Consider the following 22,802-nt stretch of genomic DNA (forward strand, 5'->3'; position numbering starts at 1 on the left):
CCACCCCTGCTGTGGTGTATAGTCCTCCTCCACAGCCCCGAGTGGAAAAATGCCACTCATTAGACGTCACTGCAGAGCGGCACCATCTTTTGACGGACATGAAATAAAACTAATTGAATTACATCACATACACTCAATCTGATTATTGCATTTCCACGGCTTACAGTAACCGTGTTCTTCCTGTACTGTATGTACTAGTTGTTTAATTATGTTGGTGCTAATAGCTAACAGCAAAAGATTGATCCTTATTATTATTAATAAGCCCATTAAATGTGAGCGTACAGGAGGCTAGTCAACTTTGTTTTTGGCAGGAATCTCCGTATTATTCCACAAGTTTGTCGTTCACATAGCGCTCCGTCGCTAGGTAACTTTGACTATTACGTTACATTGAGTTAATGCAAGGGAATGTAGGGCTAACGAGAGGGAAATAGTCCATCTGGAAACTTTTACATAACTCTTTGCCATTTAAATTAGACGGAGGGGGAAAAAAAAGGGGGAAACTTCGCTGTTTCGTTCCTAAAACGCCGGCAAAAACAACGTCACGACTGGAGAAGTCCTCTGGTGATGTTTCCACTGACTGTATGATGTCATGAAAGGTCAGGTCAGGACAGGCTAAACGTAGAAGCAGTGTAGCACACAGAGGTTCAACCACAGTCAGTTCAACAATTTCATATTTTAAGTGTATTTTTCCTTAAATAAATCTTACAAAGTGTTAGAAAGTGAAATGGAAAGTAATTTGTAAGGATTTATATCTCAATCATTAGTTTCAGTTCTTCAATGGAGAATCATCTCTGAGTCTTTTTTTAATCTATGTTCCCATTTACAGGAAACTGGACAATAAAGCACATATTATGACTGGATACTATTGTCAACACATGACAATTAATTTCCCTGAAGTAGCATAATATTCGGGCTCTACACGGAAATCACAAGGCGGATGTTTTGAGAATTTCCCACATCCAAACTACCGTTTCCGTGTAAATTCTTGCCACTTTTTTTTTTTTTTTAACCACCGTTTTACTGTAATATCAAAACAACTTCACTTTCACTTTTGCTTCTCTGTTTGCATCGACAAACTCAAAAAAAGACTGTTTTGTAGGAAGTCTCACGCCAACGGTCTCAAGTTTCGGTCTAGCGTGTGAGCCGTTTGACACCTGAATATTTCCTGATCAGCGCCGTGATATAGCGCACACTTTGAAATGCTTACACAGACTATGAGAACACACACACACACACACACACACAAAGGAGGAAGTGCTGAATGTGTGACGGGAAACATGGCAGCCGCGTGGTTTCCTTCTGCCCACGTCGGTGTCAGTGAGAGTGTGACGTGGTGAAGGGACTTCCACTGCGTTCACCGGGCAGATTCTCACCCTCTGCCTTTATGAGCCACTTAGTTCCCTGATTAGTAACATTATGATGGCACGACAGTATGCGCGGATGGATATAGCCTGTTAATAACATGTTTGCATGTACGTATGGCAGTAAACCTACTGCAGTCTCAGCCAAGGGTGGAGTTTTTACAGTTTTATGAGAATTTGCTTGCAGATTTGAATGCTATATATACACGTATATATGTATATATACGTGTAGATATGTAGATATGTATGTATGTATGTATATATGTATGTGTGTGTGTGTATATATGTATGTATGTATGTATATATGTATGTGTGTGTTTATATGTATGTATGTATATATGTATGTGTGTGTTTATATGTATGTATGTATGTATATATAGATATGTATGTGTGTATATATGTATATGTATAGGTATGTATATATAGATATGTATATATGTATGTGTATATATATATACATATATACATATCTATATATACATACCTATACACACCTATACATATATATATATGTATGTGTGTCTTTACATATGTGTGTGTATAGATATATAGCCTTCAAATCTGTGAGAAAATTCTCATAAAACTATATATGTATGTATGTATGTGTATATATGTATATATTAATATATGTGTATGTGTATATATGTATTTATTTATATATATAGATATTTATATATGTGTTGTATGTATGTATGTATGTATGCATGCATGTATATATATATGTATGTATGTGTATCTATATATGTACAGTGTATGTAAATGTGAAAATCATAGCACGTGTGTGACCTAATATCAGTGTCAGAGAAGTCTCTTACAGCAGAGCTTCCTGTGTTTCAGTAAAGAAGCCTCTGTCTTTCTTTGAAAGCATGTGCTGCATGTAAACACTGCAGTCAGAGGGGAAAATAAGCTGATGGGGGGGGGCCTGTTCTGCTTTTGTTGTCTAAGCTCTTAACAGAGCTAATATCTCAGCGTGCACTCTAACACTACATCTTTTAGAACTGTTATGTAGCCATAAAGCACCGGCTTGCCACGTATTGATTTCCGGGCAATGCAGGGGAGCCGTCAGGAGCCGTAAATTCTGGGAGACATGTGTCCCCGTCAACGCGGCCCCTGCCCGAGCTCCGACCGGTCGTTTCTGAGCGATTGGAGGGAGGGTGTGATGGCAGCTTAGAGGTCCACGATGATCACAGAGTCTTTGTGATGGAGCGGCCCAAGCTGCAGGCCAATTGTAGGGTCCGCCGTGGAAGTAGGGTTTAGCTCAGTCATGTGAGAAATGGGCCGCGAGTATTGCTGAGTGATGTGATTGGACGGGGCAATACGCTTGGAGCCAGGGACCCTGACGCTAACACCCGTGTGCCTCATCATTAACCCTTTCAGCAGCAGATTTACACACACACACCTTTTTTCCCCCCTGTTTCTTGTGAAATGGTCCATTGTCTTTGTGGCATTTTTTCACAGTAAAGGCTTAGAGAGAGGATCTGCTGCAACTTTATGTTCGTCACACTGTGTAAACATGATCTTTTCTTGGCTTTTCAGTTTCCTTAGGGTTCACTGACCCCTCGAACTAACGTGATTTTAATTGATTAATCCATATTGTCCACTTGTGCAATATCCTTAACTGTCTACTCTACTGTATTAACATTTCTTAACTTACTCACGCATCGGAAGTAGGCTTTTATGATTATTTTTTGTAAGTGAAAATCTCAAAATAATTGGTAATAGTTATTTAATAAAAATGAAAAATGGCAGTAGAAGCGGAACCAATATAACAGGTTTTTGGCCAGGACGTCACTATACCAACACCGGGAAGTCGATATTCTAAAGTTTGCACTGGACTAAAAAGTCACATTTTGTGTTTAAATTTTTTTTTTAGCAAAGTTGTCCTTAAGTAACCTTAAATTTAATGCTAAATGGCATTTAAAAAGCCCTAAATTTAACCCGGAACAGGAACCCTGTGAATGTCTAATTCTATTTCTGTCATTTGTTTTTTATATTTATTTTATTATTGATTATCTTGCTGTAACATTGCAAATTTAACTTTAAAAAATCAGAGTTAAAATAAGGTCAATAAAATGAGCACATTAACATAAAACATTTAATTATCAAAATAGTAATAGTATATTTAAAAGTGTTTATTGGTTTAATGAGATTTTTTTTTTTTTAAATCAGGGGATAAATGACAGTTGTATCTATGTGTATATATGTGTGTGTGTGGTATGTATATATGTGTGTGTATGTATATATATGTGTGTGTGTGTATGTATATATGTGTGTGTATGTATATATGTATGTGTATATATATATATATATATATATGTATGTACATATATTTATGTATGAATATATGTATATGTATGTATATATATATGTGTGTTTATATATCTGTGCATATATATACGTATATATGTGTATATATATCTGTGCATATATATATACTTATATATATCTATGCATATATATGTATATATATATATGTGCATATATATATCTATGCATATATATGTATATATATATATATATGTGCATATATATGTGTGTATATATATATGTGTATATATATCTGTGCATATATATATCTATGCATATATATGTGTGTATATATATATGTGTATATATATACACACATATATATATCTATGCATATATATGTATATATATATATGTGCATATATATGTGTGTATATATATATATATGTATATATATATATATATGTATACATGCATGTATATAAAAATCACTTGGTGCCTTGAGTGAGCCAATCCTTTTGACAGTCTATTACCCAATCAATCAATAGTCTTACGTAAGAGGAGAGTCTATAACACATCACGCCGATGAATAAAACATAGAACAAACGTCCTGGGAGAGATGATCCACAATGCATTAGTCAGACAGCGCTGTGACACTGCCAAATAAAGAAAAACCCCAACTGGCAGCAGCTTCCCTTCTCTTCTTCCCCCTGAAGCTAAAGACACACACACACACACACACACACACAGAGAACCAGTAAGAGCAAACACACGTACTGTATGCAGTGAGGGCGACCCAAACATAGGGCCCTGTTTGTTTGTCTATGAATGGGAGCATTGAAAAGTCCACTTTTTCTTGTGTTGCACTGACAAAGGAAAAGAAAGAAGAAGAAAAAAAAACAGCCATGGCAAGAAGCTGAGTTTATGAATCGTGCCTGCCTCAGAGCCCGTCGACACCAAACACCAAACACCGAAAATCAAACAGGTCATTCACAGGTCGTACACATGTAGATGTGTTTATACAGATTCTTGGAAAAACTGACTGGCTTTTAACAACGTGAAAAAAGTGACCTCTCCTTTAATGGGCAGCTGATGATGTCACATCACTACACACAGAATTCTTTGGTCTCCAAGTAAACCAGCTCCTCTGCGTGCTGATTGGCCGAACAGCTGCGGAGAGGGGGAGGGTGTGTGTGTTTTTTTTTCTTTTTTTTTTTCTTCTTTTCTTTGCCTCTTGTTTCTGGATTAATCCTTGTGCCTGAGTGAGCTCATCTCCTCTGATTTTTTTTCCCCTCTCTCTCTCTTTCTCTCTTGTAACTTGTGTCAAAACAACAATTACTCTGGATGCAGTCATGTCCAAGTATAATCTCATCCAGAATGGCAAACATGATGGTTTAGTGGTTTTCTGTCAAGACGACGAGGCATAAAACATGTTGTTTTCCGCGTATCTAATCTCAGGGATATAAAAAAAAAAACAACAACACTTGGTGTTGACCTGCTCAGAAATATAAAAATAAAAATTAAATTAGTCTCGTGCACTAATTCTTTTGATTCCTCATCCCCCTGGAGCTCTGCCACACTTGTTTTCTTGACAGTGTCTAATGTGCGTTTGCTGAACTCGGCATTGCACTGGTTGCCCTCTCTCTCTCCGCCAGTGAAACACAATACCATGTGCCGCTCTATCACAGTCATGTCTGGGGCTACAGGTGACCAGCTGTCTGCCTGTGTTCCTCTCCTCTGGGACAGCTGGAGCCATCAATCATCTCCTTCTTCCAAACCCTCCTCCCTCCTCCCTCGAGCACCGTTGTGTGTCCGTCTGACCACCACAAAAACGCCACCACGTCTCATCTGGCGCGACACACTTCTTCGCTAATACGCCCGTCGCTGTTGTGAATTTATACTTTGCTTATTGTTCCACGTTCCCTTCATCTTAAATCTCATCTAGGGCTGCCGCTATCGAATATCTTTGTAATCGAGTTTTCAACCAATTATTTTGCGATTAATCGAGGACGCAAAACGCAACATTATTATTTTTTTTTTTTTTAAGAAAAAATGTAGTGCTGTGCAATAGGTTAACGCACAACACGTTTCCATGACGACTGACCGTAAAAAGACACACATAATAGTTAAATGCCGCGACACCGGAGTCCAGGCACCGTTTACCAGTTAGCTCCGTTAGCTGCATTAGCTTCTTTTAGCGCCGTTAGCGCGCCTACAGTCTAACTGGAGCTGGTCTGTTTATTTAACGAAAAGAGCAGCGCTACAAATAACCAGCGTACCTGTGTACTGCGTATGTGTGCCTCTGTTTTTAAAGTTTAGCGTTATTTTAGCGACTCATTTTAACAATCGGTAGTCACGTAAACATGACGTCACGCGCGTCTTTTTCCGGGCAGTCGTCATGGAAGCGCGTCAGGCGTTAACGTTGACGTTCGTCCCATTTGGTTTGGTTGCTTTCACACCAGAAGAACCGTACCAAAGTAGGGCGGATAAAGCGAGACCTGCCTGTAGGGGTGGTCTCGGACCCTTTTGATTTGGTACGCGCCAAAGTACCAAGATTACATTCACACCTACGCAAACGAACCGAACCAAGGGACCAAACGCGTTTTGTTGTGCACTAAATGCTGTAGGTGTGAAAGCACCCTAAATAAGCTAACATCAATGTTTACGTTAGTGTCTGCCGGAAGCGTTAGCAACCGGATGCTATCGGCTCGGACGCTGAATCATTGAGGACGTGCTGTTGTGGTAACGCCATGTTGGCTTCTTGTTTAAGCGTGACTGTGTCACTCCCTCCCCGTCTCCGCCATCGCGCTAGCTGAAATCCGCATGTGCGTCTGCTAAAACGTTCCGTGTGGAACAACGATCCTGGCGCTAAACAGGCCTCGAATTACTCGAGTAATCGCTGCAGCCCTTTATCCTCGCCTGACAGATTCACGCCGCAAATTTATCGATAGCAAGTTTAGCCATAAACTGACGCATCGTTGAGCGCCCAGCACGTGCACTCACGTTGCCGTTCTCCCGCCGCAGATGGAACGCATTGGAAGCCCATTATTGTGTTCTTGGAGGGAGGAGGGAGGGGGGGGGGGGGCGTCTTCCACCGTGAACTCTTTGGCACACTTTTAAAGAGAGTGGCCTTAATGTATTCAGGACTGATTCACAGTGGCTTTGGCACTTGGGCTCCCATCCCCTCCCCCCCTTACACACACAAACACACACACACACACAGACTTCTTTTTTCTCAGAAGAGAGGTTGAACATGTGGAACTTTTTCCTTGTTTATCAAAAAGGGGGAACCGATGGGACTTCAAAGGGCCCCCGACACCAAAAAAGTATGAGGTCCACCACTGAAAGACATTTCCTGTTTATCTCGAGAGAGAGAGAAAACGTCAGATTTGAGCATTCCATATTGTGTGTCACTCAAAAAATAAAAAAAAGCAGCATTGTTGAACTTGTGTCAGCGAGGCTGATATTTAACAGGAACGCTGCTATAATTAGGGCTTTACTCGGAGGCGAATTACAAAAGTGTCAGCTAATTGTTACACTTGTTGAATTTTTAGTTTGAGGATAAATATGTGTGTGTGTGTGTGTTGTTGTGTGACTGCTTCTGCCGTTCACGTGACTACAGGGTGACGGCGGGGAAGCTAACACCGGGTGGAGTCCGTCTGGACTTGGAGACTCACAGGCTCGCGCTGCGGCATTAACACATCAGACACACACACACACACACACGCCCTGCTCACCTGCCGTAGTACACACACACACACACACCTTGGACACAAAGAAAACAAAAACAAAACCTTAGACGCTATCATAATAGGAGCGTGTGTGTGCGGTTTGAATAGGGATGATAAGAAGGCAGCGCGCGTCTCTGTGTTTATTTATCTGCACACATGTTTGTTTGCTTTATCTTTTATGTGGACCATGGCCTCCTTTTTAATCGTTATTTATCAGTAAGTTAAGAGTGGATTGTTATGCGTTTTTACGTATGCATGCTTTTAGAGCTGCAAACTACTAGGTACGAATCTAACCGATCACTTGTTGAAGTTGTAGCGACTGAGGCTAAAACCTCTGTAATCCAAGAGGCTCGTGATTGTCGGTCACTCGCTGTTGTTTAAATTGTTAATTCATGGCTCTTGCCGAAAACTACCACCTCAAGTAACTCCACAAAACCATTACACCGCGCCGTGTTATTTTCATTATTTACGCTTAAAAAAAAAAAAAACGGATCTGAATTACAAAAACAAAAGCACCGCGAGGCGCGATAGGAGCAAATAATGCTCGGATGACGGCTGCTATCATCCCAGCCTGACGGTCTTGTTTTGCCTCTGTAGCTGACACCCTGAGGCTCAGCAGGGCCGGTGAGAAAAAGGGCCCCCTCTATTAGCAGGAGACAATTAGCATAGCTCTGTGCACACAAGACTTCTACCCAAATATCTTAGTCGAGCACCTGTATTGACATTGGCAGGACACACTGTGTCGGGGTTTCAGGTCCAGCTGAGAGTGAAAGCAAAGGCTCGGGCAGCGAGACGACTAAATACCTGAGAGGGGAAGAGGGAAGGGTGTGAGTGTGTGAGTAAGCTCTGCAGACTGATCACATCAGTGATTAAAACACTGTGTAATTGCATCATTTGCATGCTGATGTGAAGTCACTACTGTGCATTGTGAGGTTTTCACAAACAGGGCAGTTCCATTTTTGAGATGAATGAGCCTGTTTCTGTCTCCTGTTAACTTTAAATGGCCGACACTCCTGTAATGGAATGGAAGTTCCTACAATCTGCAACTGACTAATCTGGTGTCATTACATTTCAACTGGTGAAATGTAGGTTTTCAGTTGTAAACTAAAAGGATTGATACACTTTTAAAGCACTCTACGAGGTTTAAAGAATGTTTTGTTTGTTTTTGTTTTAACTGTCTTTAAATTAGTCAAATTAAAAGCAGTATTCGGTATGTTTACGTGCACAGTTTAATCATAGTCTGACTAAGACGGGCAATCGGACTAAGGCGGGCAATCGGACAACTTGTCGGGCGTGTGTATACAAGCGGAGAACAAAATCGGTTTATTGGCTGCGTGTGTCCGTAGGTGGCGCCGTATCGCTCAATAAGCTAATGCATATTCTAGTTTCCTGTTGACCTTTTTTTTTTACGTCAAAGAAAAACAAACGGCACACGGGCGGGATGCGTTTGCGATACAAATTAAATTGGCTCTTGTGGTTACTTGTGTTGTCCAGGTCAAAGACCAGGGAGGAAATTTAGTCTGAATCCAGTCTAAAAAAAATACATGCATACAGGAGTAATCAGACTATGAATCGCATTCTCCAGGTAAGTTAGTCCGACTAAGACTAGCTCGATTTTAGTCGGACTAACATGTTTACGTGACTTTAAGAAAACTAAATTATTATCTTAGTCTGACTAAAATTGGACTTTTAACATGCATTTAAACGCACTGCGTGAACAATGTGAGTTTTAGAAATACATACAATACATGTTTATTATACTGTCATTGAAAGGCAGTTCCTATGAAGATATGCAGTGACTAATCATGGGTCACGGGTTGCTGCATTGCATTTCCAAGGAACTTGGTAGACAAATTGTGAAATACGGATTTTCAGTTGTAAACTAAAGGATTACTACACTTTTGAAGTACCCTCAAGAAACTTGAGATTATAGTATTGGATGTTGGTTTAACTGTTTTAAAGTCAGTCAACAATGTAGTCTATGTTGATCCAGTACAAACAGACACTCAAAAAATAATTATCTTATTTCCCCCCCAATTTTTTTTAACTATTCAGTTACAACTAAAAATACAAGTCTAAAAATACAAGATAAACATACACCATTAGTAAAGTTAAATTCACAAGCACAAAGGACATACTGTAACTCAACATCCATTTAGTTTCTGGACCTTACATCCATATTTCATGACATTCCTTGGTGTTTGGAGTTTGCCCAGATTCTCAGCAAACACCACTTTAGTGAAAGGCTTTATATGGGTTGCTATGCATCACATTAAAAATGTATTAGTGATTTGTTTTGTAATAGTAAAGCTCTTGTTTCCACTGAAACCAAACTCTGAGACTGTGTTCCATGAAAAAGAAAGTGAGTCATCACTTCATCTGAGTCAGTGTTTTCCTCTGACTGTAAATACGCCACACCACACGACAGCACCTCCTACATAACTGCAAAATTAGAGATGATGTTATCGGTCCAGTGATGACACTGCTGCTAACCGCTCACCACTTTGCTCACGTAGAGAGGGAGAAATCAGATGAGGATTCTAAAAAAAATAATGAATTACAGTAACATAAAAATATAAAATAGCCCTGGTTTTTTTGGGGAACAAAATATTATTTTCAAAAACATATTTAGGCTATGTGAAGGGCTGGCGACCTGTTCAGGATGCACCACACCTTTCAACCTGTGTCAGACGGGAGTGGCACCAACGAACCTCATGTTGAGTATTAAGTGAAAGAAGATCAATTCATTCATTGAGTACAAATTTCTCAAATGACCTGGGGGCCACTGAAAAATAAAAGTCAATCTTTTTGAAAAGGCAATATAATCTTTAATAATGATTATCACAATAAAAATCGTAGTGATGGTATTTCACAGAATTTCAAAATAAAAGTGTTTGTTTTGATATGAAACAATACATCGCTCATAATAATAAATTAAAAAAGACATATTTGTCATGCAAATTGAATCTAGTCATTAAAAAAATACAGAAATAACTAATAATATTAATATTATGATATTAAGTTGCTTTTAGGAGTATGCTTTGAAGTTCTATTTAGCAAGTTAGTTAGCTAGATTATGTTAGCTAGTTAGCTAGATTGGTATCTATTCAAATTTGAAGTAGCTTTATTGACATGAACAAAAAACTATTTATCTAACCATTTACACTTAAAATGCAATTTGGTTTATTTATTTATTCAAATCTGTCTATTTGTCTATCTATCTACACTTAACTTGTTATTTATATTATTTGTTTTTTAAATGCTGTTACTTCAAAGCGTGCTTTAAAGAGTACACTTTGAAGTTCTGTCTATCTGGCTAGCTAGTTAGCTAGATTACGCTAGCTAGTTAGCTAGATTGGTAGCCATTTCAATTGAAGTAGCTTTATTGGCATGAACAAAAACACTCTACCTATGTATCCATATATCTGAAAGCTCACAACATCGCATTCACATTGTGTGACGTTGTATTATTTCATTAAAACAGTGAGGCGGTGGCCGGTGGGCGCGTGTTCTTTCCTCACGCCGGTCAGGTGAGTCGCCTGTGGGCACGGTGTGTGTAACGCAGAGGCGGAGGAGGAAGAGGACTGGACTGACGGGCGTGCAGGCAGGCAGCACACACACACACACAACAGGCAGGAAGCGGCGTGGGCTGCCTCCCTGTGTCACCGCCTGCGTCACAGCAGACGCCAGGAGGGAGTTTTCCACTGACGAAAAAGGCTGCGCTTCTCGGCAGACTGCTACAGACAAGGGAAGCGCTTCGGCTGCGGCGGAGCTCCGTACGGCAGCGGCACACTCAGACAATAGCACCGAGGGCTGTGCGTATTTTTTATTTATATACTATATATATATATATTATATATATACCTACATGCGGGGATACGCGCTTTATTTATTCGCTGTGCCATTCGGATTACCTTCACATTTACCTCCTCTAACCGGCGGTTCGTCCAGCGCTATTTTGTCCCTAATGGTGATCGGATACTTGAATTGGTGGTGAGTACACACACACACACACACACACACACACACACATGCTGTTCGCAGCTGGCTTTATTCAACATTGTCATGTACGTGTGCGTAAGAGTTTGTTTCCTTTGCGTCATTTCAACTGTATTCTTATTATAATTGTAATAATGATAAGATGGTTTTGTGATAGTTTGATTTGTGCCCGCGGTTCAATTTGCACGAGGGCAAAATCCGTTTGACTTGAACGTTTAAAAGGCGTCCGGTTTAACTTGACGTTACATTGTCAATATTGACACGACGAGCCGCTTTCTTCAAAGTGCTTTATTTGACGGGTTACTTTGAGGCGCAGGTGATCACATCGGTGTTGATTCAGGCTGAGACTCCTCCAACAAACAGTCATTCATCATCTCATTGATTCTTTATTTCTAATCGATCGCCGCTCGATCAGGGTTTTGTGGTCGACGGCGTTGAGCGTGGGTCACTCTTATTAGATTTCTGCGTGGATTCTTTTCTGTCGTGAACTGTTGATGAGGTCGGCTTTGTGTGTGTATATGTGTATGTGTGTGTGTGTGTGTGTGTGGGGAGAGTTGTTCTCGGTCACCTCAGCGGTGCTGGTGCGCCTCTTGTAACACGAGCGACTCCTGAAGGCGCTACATGTGAGCGCACAGCTGACAGTGCTGCTGTCATTACAATTAGCATTAATCTCAAGGAATGGTGGTGGGGGGGGGGCTCACACACACACACACACACACACACAGACTGCATGCACACGACCTGCACCAGATTTAATAACTGATTTTGTATTAAAGGTTGCATTTTTTTTTTACCTCACTTCATTGTTTGCACAATCCAACACAACAGCATATGCGTGAGTTTATTATCTCAATCGCTCAGTGTGGCACCCACATGGCCACAGATTGAGATGATTTAATTTTAGATTTAGAGAAGGAAGTAAGCTGTTTGTTTGTTTTTTGAAACTGTGCTGAGGCTCTAATTATTCTCATTATTTTTATTATTATTATTATTATCACAGAACCAGACGGTATCTGCTGCTGCTGCTGTTGTTGTTGTTAAAAGCGTCGGAATCAGTGGATTAGACCTCACCCGGATGATTTTTTGTGTTTATTAGGCTACACACACACAGACAGACAGACAGACAGGGGGGAGCTGAATGATCCTTTGTTTACTGAGAGCCGGTATGATGCTGCTGCTGCTGCTGCTGCATGCTTCCACTACTGAGCCATGCATTGGCAAGGAATGTGCACTGACGTTAAATAACATAATGATTTGTTACACCACGTTTTACTGTGTCGCAATTATTAATAATCGCTCTGGTCTGGTTGTCGCTGCCACACTCTTTAACAGCCCGAAGACACTGAGAGCTCTTTGGAGTTCCAGCAAGACCGTGACAAACGCCGTCCCTTCTCTCCATCATATGATCCCTGTGTTTCGGCCTAACCTTGTGGCGGGTGCCTGCAGCAGCTGTGGAGACACAGCGTAGATAATCTGGATGGCTACTTCCTGTGTGCTGCAGTGTGTGTGTGTGTATTTCACAACCTCAGGAAACTCATACACACTTTTAAGTGTAAGTGTGTGTGCTCAGCTGGGAGATGCAGCAGCAGTTGTAGCAGCAGCAGCAGCGCTGGGTTCAGACAAGGTTGTCTGTGCCTGCTACATTTTGGTCACGCAGGACAGCCCCACTCTTTTGTGCACAGAGACAGGGAGGAGGAGGAGGAAGGGGGGGGTAGAAAGAGTGAGTGCAGAGAGTGGGGGGTGTTTTAGGGACTTTGCTGCACACACACACACACACACAGCTCCCCATCTGCTTTGTCCTCTCCCAGCATTCCACACTGCAAGTGTCCCAGACTGGAGCGTGACCCCTGAACCTGAATCCTCCCTTCTTCCACACACACACACACACACATAAAGCTGCAGCTCGTGAATGCATGTGCATGTTTTTTTAAACTTTTTTATAACTTTGCACTGCTCAAATATGTAAAAAACAATTCCATAATACAGATTCCTAGTCTGGCCGTTCAAGTTTGCCCCCTGCGTGCCAGATTGATGACAGCTGAGGGCATGTGAGGTCCACATTGCAAGCTAATACCGTGTCAGGTGTGGCCTGGAAAGGTAGCTGGTTTACTCTGCTGCCTGCCTTGAGGTGGGTGAGGGGTGGGGGGTGGGGGGTGGGGGGGGGTTAGCAGGACTTTCCAGTGGGTTAGCAGCAGAAAGCACATCTGGGTTAGATAGAGCCTGTGTTCTTCTCCCACTATTACAGCCAGAGTTAGCTCTGCCAGAAAGGAATTCCTGCGGCTTCGGAGACATGACATTATTTATTTGTTTTGTACGATTCTCCCTCCTTCTTCCCACTACCTCTCCTTTTTGGAATCAGCGTGTGTGTGTGCCACAGAAACATTCTGTTCCTCTGCCTCGACCCGTGCACACACACACACACACACACACACACAGTCTTCTCTGCTTCAGTGGGAACAACAGGCTCATAGAGCGAGAGAGAGAGAGAGGAGAAGGCAAGGGAGCTCTGGCCGCTTTGTTCCAGCAGGTGGAGTGCTTCTGAGGAACAGCTGAGGGGTTTGAAGAAAAGCAGCCCAGCTGTGCGGCCGGAGGAGCTGGATTCCAGCTCAGCTCAGTGTCAATATCGACAATCGATTGCCTCCATCTTCTCCAGTGACAGAGCTGGAAGTGAGAGGAGGTGCAACACCTTTAAAGCCTGGAGGAGAGAGGAGAGAGGGGGGAGTGTGAGGGCTGTCCTGCTCAGACATGCTTCCACACACCGACTCATCATTATCACATTTTATGAGCACTCGGCTCCCGTCAGTCACTGCGTTCAGACACAGTGCACACACACACACAGTGGGGTTGTCAGCGTGCCATGTAAACGCTCTCAGCTGGCTGAGATTAGTGCGACTTGTCACTCCCCGCCCTGGGCCGTTATCAGCGGGCAGAGGCCGCACAGACGGCGTTAGGGGGCAAAGTCAACTGTGACGCGTTCACGAGGCTAGTTCATGTCATCATAATACAGTTGTTGTACATGGTGGTGTTTTTTTTTTAAATGGGTATGCAGGAGCGGTTTTGTGTTTGTGCAACTGATCAGTGTTTGTCAAACCTGGAAATTATGATTTTTTTCCATTTCTTTGTTCTGTGGAGCAAACAAACGAAGAAAATATTGACATTTAAGAAGCTAAAACAATCAGAAATCTTGTTTTAATCATCAATATTCAAACGATGAATTGTTTCAGCTCCAGATTCCTACAGCAGTTGTTAAATGCTCCTAATGAGGCGTTCTTTAAACCTTTCTTACCTCAGTTTCTCTGAAGTCATATTAAAAGTCCGCTGTATCTGCATATGTTGTAGTTGTGTACCTGACACGAGCCCCCGTGTAGTGCTTTGGGTGACAAATCTCCCGCCTGCTTTTGCAGATTTATCTTCCCAACTCTGTGACAACTGGCTGGGGAGCACGTCGGAGGATGCATTCCTTATCTGCTCGCCTATGTGTGTGTGTGTGTGGTTGATGGAATGACAGTGATGCATAATTTAGTGGGCGTTGAAAACGTGTTATGCTCCCCTTTTTTTTTTTTTTAACTGGCTCGGCTGTCCGAACAAATCCGTTCTCCCCTCAGAGCGAGACACTCGCTCGCACAGACGGTGCTTTTTCCTTGAAGAGCCAGCTCTGAATTCTTCTCTTTAATCTTTAGTTCTTCACCCACCTCCACCCTCTTCTCCCATCCAGCCTTTTTTTTTGCAAATGAGTCATTGCACGATTGTTGTCTTCTTTACCCTCAGTCCCTTGTTCCAATCCGCTCTCCTTGCTCACTTGTTCCGTGGGTGCAGCAGCAGCAGCAGCATCAGCAGCCACTGAGCACAGGAGCCTGAGAAGCTCCAGATTGACTACAAGCCGTTCCCCCCCCTTGCCAGGATTAACCTCTCGCCATTGTTTCTGCCCGTTGAACAGGATTAACAAATCAATGTGTCAGGTAGACTGCAGTCAAGAGACAATGACCCACTTCTGACACCGCTGCCCCTCTCTCTCTCTCTCTCTCTCTCTCTCTCTCTCTCTCTCTCCTTCCCCTTTCCTTCTGCCTCACTGCAGCTTTTAATTAAAAAGACTTTGCTTAGCTGGCGCTATACGCTCCCTTGAGGATGCCTCACAGCTTAGTTTTCTTTTTTTTTTTTACAACGAATTGGAGGTGGGAGTGACAGCAAAAAAAAAAAATGTAAGGTGAAACCCTGTCCTCGCTGTGCTCCTCTCTTCTCTCTCTCTCTCTCATATACTGCATGCATATGCTGTGGTGGTGGCGTTTCAATCCACAGATGCTGCGCCCAGGTGTTAGCATTGCGCGTAACTTCCTGCTCAAATGGACGCGGCGACTCTTTCTCGTCTAGTTTGTGTGGAAGCCTCTTCTTTTTTTTTCTTTTTTTTTTGGGGGTTGTGTTGCAGAGACAACAAGAGCCGAGCTTGACCTATCGCAAGGTGATTCATTCATCACGCGCTCACTGGGGACGGAGATATCTGACTGCAGCTATAACAATAACTCCCTGTGCAGCTGCAACACTGCTACCCCCTCGCCTCCTACTGCATGTACAAAGGTGTCAGCCTCTTGCCCTTGATTCTGACTTATTCTTTATCCTTGTCAGAGCAAGAACTGGTTTTGCATAATTGCTCCCTGTTGCATGACCCCCCCCCCCCTTCCACCCCTTCTTCTCTCTCCCTCCTCCTCCTCTCTTGCTTACGTCCTCTCTGTCTTCAAGCTTGATCTTACATAATGATCTGATGAGACGGCGAAAGGCACGCAGGTGTCACGTGACGTTAAAGTTCAATCGAAGTCTCTGTCGAATGTGTTTTGTCAAAGTTTGGGCAGCGCGGCTTGTTTTTGGAGTCTCGTTCCGTTTAATAATTGACATGTGCGTGTTTTTTTTTTTAAAGATCCTTACGCTGCACTTTTTCTGCCGGTGAACCTTTTGCTTTTCTGACTAAATTATAGGTGTCACCACGCAAATATTTGGACAAATGCGGCTAAAAATAACCAGAGGCTGAAGTGCATACATGACACGCTCGAGCTGCAGCAGCTGTTTTCAGTCATTTTGGCTGCGATTGTGAAGATGGTAAAAACAGAAGGATGGTGAAATTATCTCTTTTTTGGGAGGGGGGGGGGTAAAAGTAAAAAAGATTGTAGGGAGTGTCCACGCTGGAGGAGAGCCCAGTCATATCTTCCCCTCTCCTTCCTTCTTTCGTCCCTCCTTGTTTAGTTTAACTTAGCAGGAGTTTTGGTCGCAGCAGACGCTCCATGACGACCTGTCTTGTTCTTTTCCCAGAACTTGTGAGGAACGTTTGTCTGTTGCTTCTCAGAATGATGTGACTCATTTATGTCCGATAAACCTAACATTCCTCGGCGGTTATAACCTTCCCCGGCTAATCCGACGTCTATGTTTTTCATGTTGGTGGTGGTTTCTGCTCCGGGAGAGGAGAACCGGTATTAACTCCTAGATCTGATTCAAATAAATCAGCAGAAATCATGAAGCGCCCGTAATTGAGCATTAGAGCATAAAGTGGCTCTTCTCGAGAGCTTTAACCGGTGATCATCTCTGTCTGTCTGTCGTCCTGTCTGTCTCCCTTCCCTCAGGAGATTGATTGTTTTTATTGCTGAAGCAGCAGCAGCCCCCCCCCCTCTCGCAGGAGCTCTGAAAGAATGCATTCAGGAGGTTGCATTACAACACATCACGACAACGCATAGCTGCACATATTCACTTCCAGAGAGAGCTCTATGTGAGCACATTAAGGCACCAGGACGAGTCTTGGCCTTGCATGTTTGTTAGTGATGTTCGCCTAAAAGCGAGGGGGGGGGGGAATGGCGAGATGATGAGCTCGTTTCCCTTTTTCCTAATCAATCCATTTGCGGAGCTCGATGGGATTTGGAGGAAGAAGAAGAAGAAGGTGTGTGGGGTCTGGTAATTGTTGACTTCTGCGAAATCGGCAGTGATTGATTGCTTCCTGTGACACGGTGAACTCCCACACTCGGGCTCGAGCACATCGAGCAGTTGTGATTCGGTCTCACATGGTTAACCGCAGGACTCGCCTGTGCCAATAACACTATAAAAAGCCTGTGTGTGTGTGTGTGTGTGTGTGTGTGCGCAATATTTTCTTCACCGGAGGGTAAAAAAAAAAAAAAGGGAAATAATGTTGATTTACTTTGTTCATAAGATGAAAATCCTATTCCTTGGTGATCAAAGCTGTTACAATACGGATGAATAATTTGCTAATAACCCCCCCCCCCCCTTTTCCCTGTGCTCCTTCCTGCAGACTGCTCACACTAACGCCATGAGTGGGCTTCTCAAGAGGAAGTTTGAGGAGGTGGATGAGGACCAGTGCTACTCCTCGCCCTCGCCCTCCTCCCTCTCCTCGGCCTGCTCGGCCTGGGACTCGGAGGGCGAGAGCTGCTACTCGGACACCCTGGATTCCACTCCCAGCAACCCCAGCTCCCCGGCAACACATTTCAACAGTGAGTGTCCTCGTTCGCCGATGATAAATCATAGGAAAGAGCTGATGGTACACACTTTTTAATGTGTTCTCTTGCCTTGTCTTTACTGCTCCGCGGAGGCTCTGATAACAAACCCATAAAAAACGGGGGGGAGAGATTAAGGAATTTAGGCAGCTGGCAGCCCATGAAACACTTCACAGAAATGATTTCAGACTTCTGCAATGAATACCCTCTTTTGATTTCATGCCCCGAAGCTGCAAAAAAAGAAAAAATGGCTAATCACATTATGCAGTGGCTGCTCACCTTGGCTCTGTCTTTCCCAGAACCTTGCGAGAGCGACAAGAGCATCACCTTTTTTCATTGAAAAGAGATGTGGGGTCCAAAGCAGCAGCAGCTTCTTGGGGTGTTTGTGTCTGGACACCAGTGGAGACGGAGAGGGATTGTAGTGTCGAGGGTTCGGTGGGGAGGGGGGAGAGAAGGGCAAACATTTGTGAGGTTTCCAGGATGGTGGGGCAGGGAGCCAGGAAGGAAGAAGTGTGGCAGTGTGCCAAGGCTGAGGGGAGAACACACAGAGCCTTGTCTGAAGCCTGGGCATGCTCCCAGCACAGGTGCTGAAAAAGGCTGAGAGTGAAAGGATAAAAAACACAGAGAGAAGGCGGGGAGGGGGGGTTAGGACAATCAAGACATGAGGAGCAGTCACGGGGCGGAGCGTCGTCATCCTGTGGTTGTGTTTTGGACAGGAAAGTTGTGAAGTGAATGAGTGTAAATCACCAGGAAAAGCTGTCCTCCCTATACACTACCGTTCAAAAGTTTGGGCTCACTTAGAAATTTCCTTATTGTTTGAAGGAAAAGCACCTTTTTTCCAATGAATATAACATTAAATGAATCAGAAATACACAAATACTTTGTTAATGTGGTAAACATCTATTCTAGCTGCACATTTTTGATGCAATATGTACATAGGTGTATAGAGGCCCATTTCCAGTGTTTTAATGGTACATTGTGTTTGCTAATCGTGTTAGAAGGTTATTGGATGATTAGAAAACCCTTGTGCAACGATGTTAGCACAACTGAAAACAGTTTTGCTGGTTCTTTATTTTGAATAAAAATCATTATTTCTAATCTTGACTATATTTTCCATTCATTTTTGCAACTCTTTTAATGACTAATAGTGTGACTTTTAATAGAAAACACACAAAAAATGGCATAGGTGTCCCCAAACTTTTGAACGGCAGTGTAGCTGTGGCGGTGTCATAAGCATGACTGGATGTGATGGATGAAGCGGGCAAGTTTATTTCTTCTACATCACCCCTGTAGCGACAGATTAGGTGGTGTTTTTCTTAGTCCGGATTCCAGGCACCGTTTTCCAGTTAGCTCCGTTAGCTCCTTTAGCGCCGTTAGCGCCTACAGTCGAACTGGAGCGGTCGGTTTCTTAAACAAAAAGAGCAGCGCTACAAATAACCAGCCTACCTGTGTACTGCGTATGTGTGCCTCTGTTTTTAAATGTTAGCGTTACTTTAGAGACTCATTTTAACAATCGGGAGTCACGTAAACATGACGTCAGCGCCGTTAATGTGCCCAGCGCTAGTTTTTCTTTAACTCCGAGTGTGTTTTTTTGCCACATTTGTTGTTCAGGGTGTGTTTTAATAATAAAGCCGCGTGGCCAAGGAAAGCCGTTTTTACAAGTATAAATAATAAAGGTAATGTCCAACACATGCGGCGTATTATCGTCATTTTCTGTTCACAAACACAAGACGAAGACAAAAAAAAAAAGCTGTGCTGGCTTAAACAGAGGGGGAAAAAGTCATGTTGTGGGTGGAGGAAGTGGAATTTATAATAAAGCTTCAATAATTGTTGGGCTTGTTCCCCACATATGGTTCTACTTTGATTCCCATACGTTGTCTTTGTATAGAATAAAAAATGGCGGCTCACTGTTAAATGTCTCTAACAGAGAAAAAGACCTTTTGACTCCTGCCAGTTATTGGGCCTTTTTTTTTTTTTTGTAGGCCTGTTTTTTATTCCTGTCCTGAGAGCGGTGCTTTCACCCCGACGCCCCATCCGGAAGCCTCCAGCATTAACTCACTCGCTCTGTGATCCTGGCAGTTTTCTGCTTCCTCCGCTGTGTGTTTGGCCACCAAAGGAAAATTCCTGGGCTGGGTTGGTGTTTTTTTTTGTGTGTGTGTGTGTGTGTCACACAATAGGAGAAGAAAACGAGGCTGAAAGCATTCTTGGAGTTTTAGGTTTCACTTCACAGGATGTGAAGTGTGTTGGACTTTTTGTTAGCCTTGTTTTTTAATTGGCTACATGATAAGGCTTGGTGGTGGTGGAGGAGGAGGACGAGGGCAATGAATCAAGAGAAGGTGTCCTTTTACAGGCTGTGGAGCATGTTTGCACACATGAGAGGAGTTCAAGTGATGGCGGCGTTGCGCCATCTAGTGGTTGCACTTACTAATTCCATGTTTCCTTCACCCCCGCAGCGACGTCCATCCTTAAGAAAGCCAAGAGGCCGCGGCGGGGCAACGTCACCTTCGACCAGGTCACCGTGTTCTTCTTCCCTCGGTGCCAGGGCTTCACCAGCGTTCCCAGCCGAGGAGGATGCACGCTCGGCATGCTGCAGCGCCACAGCGCGCTGCGCACGTACACGCTCGCCGAGTTTGCCGTGGAACAGCGGCTTCTACGGCGGGAGAAACTCCTCAACAGACTCAGGGAGGAGAAGCTAGAAACTCTTAGGTTAAAGGTGAGTTTTTTTTTTTTTTTTAAAGTGAAGGATACAGGGTTAGGGTTAGGGTTGCAGTCACAGCAAATTAAAAACGTGCTCCGTTGTTCTTCCCTAGCTGACGAAGAACGGAACCGAGGAGAGCGAGGAGGCGGAGCGGCTAACGGTGGACGACATCCCCGAGCAGGACGTCGACATCGGCGTCGCCAACCCGGACGAGGGCTCCTTCCTGCAGCCTTACCCGTCGAAAAGCCGCTACGCGCTGCTCAAATCGGCCGGCGTGAAGAAGGTCGACAAGGAGGAGAAGAGGCAGCTGCACGAGCTGAGGCTCTCCAGGGAAAACTGCGGCTGCGACTGCCAGGGATTTTGCGAGCCGGAGACGTGTAGCTGCAGCCTCGCAGGCATCAAATGTCAGGTAAGAAGCCCCGAAAAAATCCCCACCGCCAAAAAGTATCTGCTCATTTAAATTTTGGAGATTTAATAAGAGGAAAATCCTAACGCGGTGCAGCTGCTGCAAGGAGAGTCGTGTTTCATGTACTTTGACAGCTTACTTGAGTATTTTTCAACGTGTTCCTCCTCACAGATGGATCACTCCTCTTTCCCGTGCGGCTGCACCAAGGACGGCTGCGGCAACACGGAAGGTCGCATCGAGTTCAACTCCACCAGGGTACACACGCATTACATCCACACCATCATGAAGCTGGAGCTGGAGAAGAGGCTCGAGGAGCAGTCGGGCACGGAGGAGGAGGAGAGCGCGAGGAGGGGGGGCGCGCTCGCGTCCGTACCAGCTGTGCCCTCCTTCCCCTTTAGCTCGGAACTGACGGCAGCTGGGGAGAACAGCTGCAGCAGCGACATGACAGACTTGTCGGACTCCTCGGGGCAGAGCGAGGACTCCGAGGCCGGCGGGCGCCCGCGCGACCACCGGACGCAGCTGGACGTCGACGAGCAGGGCTTGAGCCGCATCCTGTGCTTCAGCGACGCCGAGAACTGCTTGAGGATTAGCAGGGACGGCGGCGGGAACAAGAACTGCAAAGACGCGTGCTGCCAGGGTCAAAGGCAAGAGGCGGAGGCGTTCAGGAGCTTCAGCATGGTGGACTTCGCCGACGAGAACGACAACATTGACGTGGCGCTGTTGGACGCCGGCCACACGGACAATCGGGCGACGGCCATTTCGGAACTCTTGGACGAGAACGCCAACCAGGGGAACGCCCTGTTCCACGGCAGCAGCGTGCCGCACACGCCCTCGCCCACCATCGACCGCTCGGCGAGCTACAACATGGACCTGAGCCTGTCGTCGGAGTCGGACTTGGAGTTCTTCGACGGCTTCCCGTGCTTGGGCTCCAGCTCGCTTTACAACTCCCTGAAGGAGTACGAACACATGGACAACTCCTTTCACTTTCAGTTGCCGAGTTACCCCAGCTTCCCCGCGGCGGGCGACCCCGGCACCTGTTTCCTGGAGTCGCTGATTGGCCTTTCAGAGTCGGTCCCGGAGCCCCCCGCCACATTTACGGACAATCAACTGTTGGAGGAAGCCATGAAATTGTCTGTGATGGAGTCTGTGAAAGTTTAACGGGAAAACATGCAAAATTTGTCGGACGGTGCAAAGAAGAAGAAGAAGAAGAAGAAGAAAAAATTAAGGAGGGGGAGGAGCTTTGGGAGGAGGCGGAAAACACGCGATGCACACAAGATGTCAACGTCAAACAGAGGAAGCTGTGATTTCCCCTTTTTTTCTGCCTAAATAAACGTTTCAATTCCAGACTTGCCTTCAAAATGTTAGCAAAGCAGTTTTGGGATGAATGCTGTGTGAGATGGCAGCTAAGTGTTAAAAGTGGAAACTATTGCGAAAACAAGAGGTCAATTTGGCCGGGGCCCACGTAACAAAAAAAAGAAAGAAAGAAAACCAATGACGGCTCTCGTTTTTTCCTAAGAAAGCTCTTTTAACCAAACCAAGATCACCAACCATATGCTAAACAGGAATCGACCTTTAACGGGGGCCAGGTTGGATATCTCAACACAGCTGAATGTGCACCTCAGGGATTTTTATTCTAGCTTTCTAGCTTTTTGGAGGCAATGTATGGTGACCATTGCTTGTGATGTCACATGAAACCAGAGTCGAATCACAACGTCGTTTCTTGTTCCTCCCCTTTGGGCTCCAGACATCCAGACGACCCCGAGGAGGTCGGGGGGGGAGTTCCCTGCCCCGTATTTGTATCTCGAAGCTCGTGGACTCTTTGCCTCGTCGAGGTCTTATCTATTCTCCCCAAAGGTTTTCACGGTACAAAACAAA

At 44.2% G+C, this 22,802-nt stretch overlaps 1 protein-coding gene across 1 annotated transcript; it reads left to right on the plus strand.

The window, feature by feature from the left end:
- Nucleotides 1-11,252: 11,252 nt before the first annotated feature.
- csrnp1b (cysteine-serine-rich nuclear protein 1b) lies at nucleotides 11,253-22,154 on the plus strand. Its single transcript, XM_083902074.1, has 5 exons — nucleotides 11,253-11,332; nucleotides 17,622-17,820; nucleotides 20,277-20,536; nucleotides 20,634-20,930; nucleotides 21,099-22,154. Exons 2-5 carry the CDS (start codon nucleotides 17,640-17,642, stop codon nucleotides 22,083-22,085), a joined length of 1,725 nt encoding a protein of 574 aa, XP_083758200.1. The 5' UTR covers nucleotides 11,253-11,332; nucleotides 17,622-17,639; the 3' UTR covers nucleotides 22,086-22,154.
- The last annotated feature ends 648 nt before the right edge of the window (nucleotides 22,155-22,802 follow it).

Source organism: Microchirus variegatus (genome assembly GCF_963457635.1).
Source record: "Microchirus variegatus genome assembly, chromosome: 15".
Classification (NCBI taxonomy): Eukaryota; Metazoa; Chordata; class Actinopteri; order Pleuronectiformes; family Soleidae; genus Microchirus; species Microchirus variegatus.

Excerpts from the sequence above, each read along its gene's own strand:
- csrnp1b (XM_083902074.1), top strand. The coding sequence starts at position 17,640 with ATGAGTGGGCTTCTCAAGAGGAAGTTTGAGGAGGTGGATGAGGACCAG. Across the intron at positions 20,537-20,633 it reads TAGAAACTCTTAGGTTAAAG|CTGACGAAGAACGGAACCGA; the intron begins GTGAGTTTTTTT and ends GTTCTTCCCTAG. Across the intron at positions 20,931-21,098 it reads TCGCAGGCATCAAATGTCAG|ATGGATCACTCCTCTTTCCC; the intron begins GTAAGAAGCCCC and ends TCCTCCTCACAG.